The sequence below is a fragment of the Trematomus bernacchii genome, unplaced genomic scaffold (genome assembly GCF_902827165.1).
Source record: "Trematomus bernacchii unplaced genomic scaffold, fTreBer1.1, whole genome shotgun sequence".
Lineage (NCBI taxonomy): Eukaryota > Metazoa > Chordata > Actinopteri > Perciformes > Nototheniidae > Trematomus > Trematomus bernacchii.
The window spans coordinates 2,300,799-2,312,870 of NW_022987608.1; the positions used below are offsets into that span (position 1 = coordinate 2,300,799).

The 12,072-nt window shown below is 41.2% G+C and overlaps 1 protein-coding gene across 1 annotated transcript in view; it reads right to left on the reverse strand.

Annotated features, from left to right (window-relative positions):
• ano6 (anoctamin 6) overlaps window positions 1-12,072 on the reverse strand; it is a 29,694-nt gene that overhangs the window by 6,589 nt on the left and 11,033 nt on the right. Inside the window, 13 exon segments of the mRNA XM_034131383.1 lie at window positions 2,351-2,481; window positions 3,842-3,939; window positions 4,017-4,186; window positions 5,293-5,521; window positions 5,758-5,835; window positions 6,176-6,321; window positions 7,242-7,302; window positions 7,809-7,914; window positions 7,994-8,128; window positions 8,345-8,460; window positions 9,100-9,216; window positions 9,580-9,873; window positions 11,739-11,804. Of these exon segments, the coding sequence (XP_033987274.1) occupies window positions 2,351-2,481; window positions 3,842-3,939; window positions 4,017-4,186; window positions 5,293-5,521; window positions 5,758-5,835; window positions 6,176-6,321; window positions 7,242-7,302; window positions 7,809-7,914; window positions 7,994-8,128; window positions 8,345-8,460; window positions 9,100-9,216; window positions 9,580-9,873; window positions 11,739-11,804 (1,747 nt within the window).

The window sequence follows — 12,072 nt, forward strand, 5'->3', positions numbered from 1 at the left end:
TATGAATGAATATTACCCAGGATTCAGATGCACCAGTACTACTTATTGTTTGGGAAATCCCTATTTTCTCTTATTTTTCGTACATTGCCTTGTTTTTTATGCTGCTGCAACAAACATTTCCCAAATTGGGATCAATAAAGTTATAAAAAATATCTATCTATCTATCTATCTATCTAAAATGTCTTACCAGCTAGATACAAACCTAATTACATGCATATTTAGATCTTACCACCTTGGTCGTTATAAATGTTCCCTAATTGTCAATTTTTTTCCATCTTTCATCAAAGATATGAACTCAGCAAACGTGTTTTTTGTAGTATAGCTCGCAACACATTTATAAATAGATAACCACTCTGGTATGTGAGAACTAGTTTGTGTAGTGCAACCTGTTTTGTGATTTAGAGATACACAAGTCTCCGTGTAGTTAAAGGTAGGGTAGGTAAGAATGGAGAAACCAGCTCGAGTGCGCGAGAATTTGAAAGTACACAACCGGAAAAAATCTGCCCCTTCCTTCAGACTTCCTTACAGAGCCCCTCCTCCAACACACACGAACGCACACATGACCAATGAGGGCACGAGATAAGTTTGTGCACGAGATGGAAGGCTGACAGGCAGGTAGGCCATCCAGGTTCTGTTTTAGGTCCACTTTTATTCTCCATCTACATCAATAGTTTAGGTGAAAATGTGGATGAAGCTACTTTGCATTTTTATGCGGATGACACCGTGATGTATTGTGCAGGTCCCTCCATTAAGGACGCTGTTGTTAAATTACAGGCTGTTTTTAACATTATTCAGACTCAGCTCTCTGAACTAAAGCTTCTTTTAAATGTTGAGAAAACCAAAGTAATGCTCTTTTCTAAAGCTAAAAAGACTCCAGAGACTGCTTTGGATATTGTGACTATGCAAGGACAAGTACTCCAAGTGGTTAGCTATTATAAATACCTTGGTATCTGGCTTGATGATTGTCTTACTTTTAAACTTCAGGTCACTAATCTGCTTAAAAAGCTGAGGGTTAGATTAGGTTTCTTTTTCAGAAACAAGTCCTGTTTTTCTTTTGAAGCCAGGAAAAGGCTAGTCTCTGTGACCTTTTTACCTGTGCTAGACTATGGTGATTTGATCTATATGAATGCACCTGCCCATTGCCTGGAAAGGTTAGATGCCGCCTATCACAGTGCTCTGAGATTTGTTACTAACTGTAAAGTACTTACTCATCACTGTACCCTGTATGCCAAGGCAGGTCTGCCTTCACTTACTGGTCGGAGGCTCAGTCATTGGTACATGTTCATCTACAAAGCCATGCTGGGTAAACTACCTTCTTATATCTGCTCTTTGATCTCACGGACAGTGGCAAGTAGCTATTGCCTGAGATCACAGGATGTGTTTTTATTACATGTGCCAAGTGCTAGGACTGTTTTAGGTGCTAAAGCTTTTATGTGCGCTGCTCCTCTGGCTTGGAACACCATGCAAAAAATATTGAAACTGAGCATTTTGATTCCCTTGCATCGTTTTAAAGCACGGCTGGATGAAATATTATTGGATACCTGTAAATGTAAATAGGTTGCTAATGTATACCCCTGTAATTATGTTGTGTTTGTTTTCTGTTTGTTTTTATATGTGTAACTAAATGTGCCGCAGGTCTCCCTTGTAAAAGAGATCGTTGATCTCAATGGGATTTTTTAACCTGGATAAATAAAGGCTACAAACAAACAAGTTATTTTAGCCGGGCCGGCTCACATGATTGGTCGTGCTTTTTACAACGCCACGGCTTCCACAGATGAAATATTTGTATATATTTATTGTCAAAGCATTTCATGTATTCATTGCTATCGGGATGTTAAAGGTGGGGTAGGTAAGTTTGAGAAACCAGCTCGAGTGCGCTAGAATTTGAAAATACACAACCGGAGAAAATCTGCCACTTCCTTACAGAGCCCCTCCTCCAACACACACGAACGCGCACATGACCAATGAGGGCGGATGATAAGTTTGTGCACAGATGGAAGGCTGACAGGCAGGTAGGCCATCCAGTTATTTTAGCCGGGCCTGCTAAAATGATTGGTCGTGCTTTTCACAGTACTACGGCTTCCACAGATGACATTTTTTTATGGATTTTTTGTCAAAGCACTTAAGATATTCATTGCTATCGGGATGTTAAGAGCATTCCATGGAATATAACAAAAAGTGTATCTCGAGCCGGTTTCTCAAACTTACCTACCCCACCTTTAAGAGCATTCCATGGAATATAACAACAAGTGTTTCTGAAGTGAATTACCTACCCCACCTTTAACCCTTGCATTTAAATGAGGCTATGTTGGAACTTCCTTGTATGCTGCTGTAAATGTGTAAGACTTACCCATCTCCAGATATTCATAGAAAAGTCCATGCTTTGAAAATGGCTGCAGCCGGTAGTCCTGCTCCCAGCAAGGAATCACTTTCTCCGGGGCGACACGAGTGCAGTAGCGGAAAATAAGGTTTTTAACCCACCTGTGGAGGGGTGGAGGAGATCAGATGTATTTACAGTGGTTCGGTTCAGACAGGGAAAGGTAGTGTTTTATTAGATTTGAGCCCAATGGCTTTATCACAACCATTTTTTATTTATTTGTTTATTCCACACATGGCGGTTATTTAAAAACAAAACATGTACACTTTACAAAACATGTACACTTATACTGTTTTTTTTTTTTATAGTGCATGGTGGAAAGGAGCAGGGAGAAGAACATCTTATTTTACCTGCCCCTTCTTAAAAAACAATAAAAAAATAAATAAAAATGAAATAACCAGTAAAATAAAAGCAATATTCTTTCAGTCACAGTTGATTACGAATACTGAAACATAAAACCAGAACACAATCAAAAGTCAACTTCATACTGTCTAAATATGCTATTTTATAGGTCCCATGTCATGGCCATTTCTACTGATCATAATTCCATTGTTGAGGTCTACTAGAATAGATTTATATTGTGCAATTTTCCAAACTCACATTGGTTTCTCATACAGCATCTCTGTATAGTATGTGTATTCACTCTGTCCTAAACGGCTTGTTGGAGCTCCTGCCCCTCCCTGTGAGCCCACTCTGTTCTGATGAGTCCACCACTGTTACAGCGGAACATCAGTGATTATGTGTTACAATGGCGTTTGTTAGCAACCAGAAAATGACACCAGTAATGACAAACAGATGAGAATGCTGCGTGGGGTCTGGGTGCCGTGTTGGCGGGACGTTGCGAGGCTCGCTGCTCCGCCCTTTGAGGCTCGAGGAGAGGACAGTGTGAGCTGGCTAACTGGTGTGGTTTCCTAGTTGCTGCATGGGGTCGGCGAGACAGCGAGACACAGCGAAACCCAGCCCGAAACCAGCCCGAGCACACACACACACCCACAGCCTCGCCGCGTACCGCCGTCTCAGGCTGAGAAATCCGCGGAGCTGCAGCTGAGAAAAGGTTGAGTGTGTGTGTGTGAGGAAGTCCGTGGATTGGTCCATTTGGACCAATCCGCGGACTTAACGTAACGGCTCCGCGGATTGGTCCATTTGGACCAATGGGTCCGTTTGGGTCGTCGTTACGTCACAGTGACCAGGAAGAAAAAAATGGAAAAATAAAAATCCCCAACGAGGCGTTCTGGGGCAGCATAGACAGGTCTTTTCTGTGTTAGAGTTTTACTCGCTACAGGGTGTACTTTGAGGGGTTGTGACTTTGCAGAACGTTTACATGCAGAAAAACCTTCATAACACACAAGGGGACGGGTGATAACCGGAAAAGCATGTCATGGGACCTTCAATACATTTTCTTAAACATAAATAAAATAGTTTTTCTTTTGATTTTAAAAGTGGTGTTAGATTCTGACTTCTTACGGTAGCAAGACCTCTTGGATGTTGTTCCAGATGGCTTTTCCACCCATGATGATAGAGAGCTGAGTCGTCAATTCAATCAGACAACCGCCTGGATCACACTGAGGGACGAAGAGCAGGAGTCAGGAATAACAAGTGAGTAAGTAAGACGTGGTATAGCTCGATGGACAAACTGTACCTCCTCGTTTCGATATTTTCCCAAAAGATAAACGGGATCTCCAGGAAAGCCGACCGCTTTCCCTTTAGCGAAGGCGATGTAGAAGCAGGACGAGTAATAGTTGACGAACTGGAAGAGGAACATCTTCAGAGTCAGGCTGTTCTCGTAGTCCGTCTTGGTGCGAGGAAGCTCTGTTTTTGTGTAGGGTAGAAAAAAAAGGATTATTATTATAATAGTAATATTACATGGTATTTATATAGCCCTTTTGCTGGTGCTCAAAGACGCTTTTCAAGCAAGTGGAGAAAATAAATACAAAAAAAAAATTAAAAAATTAAAGTCATGGCCATTTCCACTGATCATAATTCCATTGTTGAGGTCTACTAGAATAGATTTATATTGTGCAATTTTCCAAACTCACATTGGTTTCTCATCCAGCATCTCTGTAAACTACGTGTATTCACTGAATTTCACTCTCTGCCTTTAACGGCTCGTTGTAGCTCCAATAGCTCCAGCCCCCACCCTCCCTGTGAGCACAGTGTGCTCTGATTGGTCGGGACATTGTGAATCGCGCTGAGCTCCGTGGAGGTGTGGTTTCCTTGTTAGCGATACACAGCCAAACACAGCCAAACTCATCCTGAGCACACACAAACTCACATCCGAAGTAAAAACAATAAGTGTGGCTTGATATTGAGTAAGAAAAAGGTTGATAAACGCTGTGAGAATGGGTCTGCAGAGAGAATTTCGCCGCGATCCCAACTGTCTGTTATCAGCCTGCAGCCAGGGAGGAGAATCAGCTGAGCTGCCTGCTCCCTGCACACAGATGTGTGTGTGAGGAAGTCCGTGGATTGGTCAATTTGGACCAATCAGCGGGGGCTTAACGTAACGGCTCCGCGGACGTAACGTAACGGCTTCACGGATTGGTCCATTTCGTTCCGGGTACGGCTTGACATCATGCCGTACCCGGAACGAAATGGAAGAATCAAATGGACAATGACGTATCTCCAACGAGGCGTTTTGGGGAGGTATTTTCTGTGTTAGAGTTTTACTCGCTACAGGGTGTACTTTGAGGGTTTGTGACTCTGCACACCGTTTACATGCATAAAAACCTTCATAACACACAAGGGGACGGGTAATAACCGGAAAAGCATGACATGGGCCCTTTAAATTATATTAAAATATAAAAAACAATAATACTACAAAAATAAAAAATAAATAAAAATATATTAAAAAAATAAAATCCACATAAAATCAAAAATAAATATTAAAAATAAAATGTCAATAAAATAAAATCAATCACCAAAGTCAGTGATCCAGATTGCGACGCGCTCATACAGGATGTTGAGGATCATGATAACAACGAAGCTGATGAGCGAGGCGGTGACGGCGGTGGCCATCTGAGGCGTCACGTACTCCTTCAGGGGCTCCAGCTCCTTCAGGTCCTGAGCTCGCAGTTTGGTGGAGAAGGCGAAGAATGCAGCCAGGCGGTACACGATGATGGCCACGATGGACGCCAGGATCAACAGAATCTAAAGGATAAAATACAAGAAAAAAATCATGAATATTCACATCTAAAATTGAAAAAACATAGGTAATGCTTTGTATTGCTGGTGTGTAATTTCTGAGTTGTGTCATTCCTATTTCAAAGTAGATTTGTGGAAAGAACTATGAATTTGGCATCATTCTAAGTGAAGTAGAGATTACAGACAGTTTCAGCAATGATTTCATGTATAGTTAAAATACAAATGACTTTAATGTACATTACCCAGAAGAAGACGGTCCCAATTCCTATTGACACCCGAACACATCGTCCACAGGCTGTATAGGGCACTTTTTCGTCTTCCTAAAACACACACACACACACACACACACACACACACACACACACACACACACACACACACACACACACACACACACACACACACACACACACACACACACACACACACACACACACACACACACACACACACACACACACACACACACACACACACACACACACACACCACACACACACACACACACACACACACACACACACACACACACACACACACACACACACACACACACACACACACACACACACACACACACACACACACACACAATGACTTCAAACTCAAATTCTTATCATTGTTTTCTTCTTCGCTGCTTAAAAAGAGTGTGTGATTTACCCCTGTGACGGGGTTTTTCCTCTCATGAATACACTTGGCTTCATATTCTGGCCGAGGCAGCTCGTCCTGCTCCAGAAACTCCACCGTGTCCCACCTGTACTCCAGCTCCGCCTGGTAGCGCTTCCATAACTCCATGAACAGCGTTACTGCAGAGAGGAAATGAACAGGAAATAATACACACAGGGCAATTAAGAGAAAGAAGGAAATAACTACGTCCACAAAGCATTGTCTGTGTCTTCCTGTGTCTGCTTTGCATTTAATTGCGCCCAAAATAAACCTTTTAAAATGGCCATGAAAACAGCTTCTCTCCAAGGCTGCCTTTACACGGGAACGTTTGCGTTTATGCACAGTATGCGTTTTCAAAAAAGTCTTCCGTTCACACGCATTCGTTTCATTTAACATGTCTGTTCACACGAGACCGCTGGAAACGCTGTAGTACATATGCCGGGACTGTAAGTGGCGCTGTACTTCCACACGAGACCGCTCGAAAGCGCTGGACACGCTGTAGTACATATGCCGGGCCTGTAACTGGCGCTGTAACTTCCGCCACAAAATACACCAAAAGCAGCGAGTATAAGATCCCCCCCGGATGTGTGAGGCACAAACAAAACAAACAAACAAGGTAGAAGATGGCTGATATTCGCGCGGTGGATTTAGCAACATGTAGTTCATGTCCACTTGTTGCTTGTGGTTTTCGTAGAAGCACCGTAGATGTAGCACTAACATCTGTATCATGGTCAGTAGCGTCTGGAGCACAGCAGCTACCCTGTGATCCGCCATTGTTGTTGTTGTTGGCGAAACGCATCAGCAATGACGCGGGGGTGAGCAGGAGAGGTGGGGAGAGGCGGGGCTATTGTTATTTTTTCAGGAAATGATCGTATAGAGGCGATTACACAGAGCCGTTTGACCCCACAGAGTGTTTCGTTTGCAAATCTATCCACCTTGGGACCCGTTATCGTTTGTGGGGTCCGTTTCTATCGTTTTGTTACGGCCTTGTGTATGTGATATTAGCTTGATTGGAAACAAGCGGGCAGTTGTCATGTTTTTGAAATTGTATACAACTTACCCCAGATTGACATGAAAACTGCAAACACCAAGGTCCCAAAGTTATCAAATATGCAGAGTTTCTAGAAGACAACGGGGAAAAAGAGAAACAAGGGCATCAGTGTGTCGATCCTGCTTACATGCAAAAACTGCCAACTGTCCTGGGTGTAATAAAAGCCCAAACAATTACTTATGCAAAGTCTGCAACTGTGAAAACACTTCCTCTAACACAACATCCATCCTTAATGGCTATTTTCTAATGTATTTAGGCTAAAAATGGCCTAGAAATGTCAAGATATTTCTTCAAAAATACACTCTGTATCTCCTGTTATACATTGCCCATTAAGGGTATGGCAAGTGGACTGTACTTATAAAGCGCTTTATCCTGTCTTTACTACCTTTAAGTGCTTTACATACGCAACCACAGTCACCGGTATACATTTATAGATTGCACCATTATCACAGTTATATTACACCCATGCTACATATTGATACAGCCTGTCTAATGACTGTATACCCAGGCGAAACAGAAACCATTTAAGGGTTAATAAAACAGATTATTTTAGTGTTGAAATAAAAAAAAACTCACTTTTGAAGCTTCACAGGTGCTGTTTAACCTCCAGTATACGCACTCTTTGTCACACTGTGGACACATCACTATCTGTCCTCCAATGGCAGGGTCACACACCTCTTTGCTGCAGTCAGGACAGACATTATTACACAGGGAAATCTCCAAAATATAGCACATAATTGAATATCTCCTAGGAAATGTACCTCCAGGTGCTGGTATCTTGAGTCTTGTATCCATAAATGAAACATCCCAGACCCACAACAGCAGCCAGAGCCAGCATTATTGTGTAGAAACCCAACCAGGCAAAGTAAATGCCGATCTTCTCCCCGTAATACTTCCTGTGAAAACAAACAATGGTTTGATCTCCTGTGGCTCTATTACTCACTCAGGGAAAAAAAAGTGCAAGGACAAAGACATAACACGTCTTGTTTGTTCCACAAAGGGAGGAGAACTGCGGGCCTTCTGTTGAGAGTCAACGCGGCATTTCATTTTCCTGGTGCATTGAATTATGAAAGGACTTTAAGTTCATTGTTGATGAGGACATGACGGTTCACCTGATGAGGTTCAGTGGTTGCATCTTGTAGAAGCTCTTGGGATGAGCCCATTCTCTATAGAGCAGATATCTCTCGCTGGTGCTGCCCTCCTCTTCGGACTTCACATTGAACCTGGACTGAAAAACAAAACAGGGAAATAATACCACAAATAGATTTTTTTTTAAAAAGCATAAAACAATGACACACACATGACGGCGTATTAGGCACGTTTTAGGTTAAAAAAAAAAAAATGTTTGTTGTGCCTGGGGAGGGGGTCATATTCAAAAGATGTAGATTGAATTGGATATTTTCAAAGATTAAAATGGTTCATCAATGAGAAAACGAAATGATATATTTGTAAATCTTAATTTTTTGTTCTCAAATGAGATTAATTAGATTTAGGAGAACCCAAAAAAATCACCAAGAAAAACCTGTTTAATATTCTTAGATATAAGATTATGTATTTTTTAAGATTACAGTCACAAATCGACGAGAAAATATCTAAACATTTCTGGAAAAAATGTATAAATAAAAGTGTTTTTACAGTCATAGAACCATATCACTTTACTTTGCAAAGTAGCCGTCAACCTCATCACAGCAACGATTGTGTGTACGTGTGTGTGTACGTGTGTGTGTACGTGTGTGTGTGTGTGTGTGTGTGTGTGTGTGTGTGTGTGTGTGTGTGTGTGTGTGTGTGTGTGTGTGTGTGTGTGTGTGTGTGTGTGTGTGTGTGTGTGTGTGTGTGTGTGTGTGTGTGTGTGTAACATGTGACTTACATCATGGAGGGGATAGGCGGCTTTGTACACTCCACTGTCCAGCAGTTTGGTGATGCCAAACTTCTTTGTACTGCCTCGTAACTCATAGGAGGCTCGACTCAGGAGGATGTAATAAGCCTGGAAGAAGAGAATATGATTTTAATCTTTATGCTGCACAGGTGTTAATACTGTAATTGTACTTGTACTGTACAGAATCAGAATTCCTTTATTTGCCCTGCAACGAGGACATTTACGGTATCACAACAGTAAGATGGTTCTGGTTTTCCAAAATCTTCTGAACCACTCCAGGGTCCTTAACCTCCTGATCAAGGTGTATCAAACGGTGGTCAAATTTGTTGGTATATTGATTTCTTTTTGTACTATTTTCATGTTTGCTTTCTATATATTGGCTCTCTGGATACAGCTAAATGAAAGTGGAATAAACCATTGACTAAAATGTGAATATGTGTGTATAATGAAACTGAAATAAAAACCACTTGCCATCCTGCTCCTCATGGCGGCGGTGAAGAAAAGGTCTTTGTCCCTCACGTGGAAGTACTCCAGACGGTCCTTCTCAAAGGGGGCGGTGAAGAACTCCTTCTCCTTCTCCTTCATGATCAGCTGCTCGTCGGGGTAGAAGTGTTTGGTGATGCAGGAGAAGTGTCGCCAGGGCGAGGGTCTGGAGGACAGGTCGTTGGGCTCGAAGGGCAGCTTGATGTGCAGTTCCTCTGCGCGGGCGCACAACACGTCCCACGGCATGTGCACTTTCACAAAGAGCAGCTTGTCATTTATTACCTGCAGGACACGAGGAAGAAGGAGTCTTTAAAGGTCACCTATTATGCAAAATCCACTTTTTCAGGTATTTTATACATAAACATGTGTCCCCTCTGAGTAAAGATATTCGGAAAGTTTCAGGAAAAAAGATTATCTCACTTTTTGTCCTGATCCATTTATATAAAAACCTGTCTGAAAATGAGCTGATCAGATTTTGGCCACTTTATGATGTCATAATGATGTTTCTCCTCCTGTATCTCACACTTTAAAGGTCCCCTATTATACTGTTTTTCATCAATATATTACAGGTCTCAGATATATACAAAACATGTCTCTGAAGTGTTTGGCTCCAAATACCAAACAGATCATTGCAGCATCCCATAATCCCCTCTGTTTCAGCCCTGTTTCAAAAGTGCTGATTCTCTGTCTGTTACTTTAGATGAAAATAAGGAGCCCCTCCCCACGCCCCTCTGAGAGAGATTTGGTTAAAAAGAACACAATGGTGCTCTAGGAGGAGATTCAGGTGATAAGGTGGGGGGGGGGGGGGGGGGTTACCTTGGTTGCTGATTGGCTAATGGTTACACAAGCCAAAACATCGTTATGACATCATAAAGTGGCCAAAATCTGATCAACTCATTTTCAGACAGGTTTTTATATAAATGGATCAGGACAAAAAGTGAGAGAATCTTCAGGTGATAAGGTGTGTGGGGGGGGGGGGGGGGGGGGGGTTACCTTGGTTGGTGATTGGCTAATGGTTACACAAGCCAAAACCCAACCTGTTAAGCCCCGAGCCTGTTTTTCAGGTTTCAGGCTCGAAAATGACATGCCCAAAACAAATGACTACAACTTCACTTCTAAAAGGGTTATATGAATAATTTCTTTTATCAAAGCAAGGTTACATCTGTGAGTTGGATGTAGAAGTGTCAGAATCAATATAGATTTTTCTCAGTCAAAGTAAATTCAGATGGAACATAGTAAAAAAAGGTAAATTCTTACCTCCGCCTAAAGAAAAAACATTACTTATAGTGAAAACCACCCTTGAATGATGGGATGGTAGACTAAAAGCTTTAGGAATCCAAACTATAACATATAATAAGTACCCTGTATCAAGATTGAGGCAAAACAAGTCAAATTTGACCTTTTTAGAGAGGTTTAGCAAAAAAAGTTCCAGGCGGAATAAGCTTTCGGCACATTTGGGTATATCTGGTTCCATCAGTGCCATTTGACCTTTTTCAGGTACCAGACTATAAAAATGATGTATTACATTGAATTATCACCATAGGTATTCATTCCATTCAAAGAAAAAAAAATTAAAGAAAAAAAATTAATACAAAATTAAAAAATTAAAAAAAAACTTTTTTTTTTTTTTTAATTTGTGAGAAAAAAAAAAAGACCCGTCGACGGGGGCTTTGGGGCTTAACAGGTTAAAGAGGGTGGTCTAACAAGTATTCTGGATTAGGTTAACAAGGGAAATTTAAGAGATCTTGGGTGTTAAATTAGATTAGATTCAACTTTATTGTCTTTACAATAGTAGCAGGACACCAAGAAGTAGTCTTTAAAGTAGTTTCACGATCTGTCTGTTTCCTGTTTTATTTAGAAAATTCTGTGTTTGTCTGCTTTTACTTCCTGTCTCTATGTTTTCCCTCCGGATTGATTGTATTCAAGATCAAGTTGTTAGTTGTTGTCAATTCCTTGTATGTTATAAATGGACATTTTCTGTCTTCTGTGTTGTTACTTTTGTTTTGACTTGCCCTGCTTTGCCTGTTTACCTTGAATTAGAGGTATTTTTGATGTTCAAAACCTCTGTCCTGCATTTGGGTCCATCCTCAACCGGGAAAGGTATGAGATGCGAGAAAATAAACCATCTTAAAGTGTGATCTACTCACAGATTGTGTCGCCTCCAGCTCTATTCCTATCTCCATCAGGCTGGCCTCAAAGTACTCCCGCCGCCCCTGCAGAGAAAGAAAAAAAAATCAGATTTCATGCTTCTCCTCCTCTCTGTGGATTTTTTGTTTATTGACTTATTCTGTCCATACATGTACTTTCAAAACACAACAGAACACAGACTAGTTTATTCCATATAGTATTAGCAAAACCAAACAGAGAAACATAACTTACCTTGTGCCTTAAACCCAAAAGCAGTTTGGGTATAACAGCCCCAATAATTATTGAATTAATATACTGAATTAAAATTAAATAAAAATAAATAAATGTATAAAT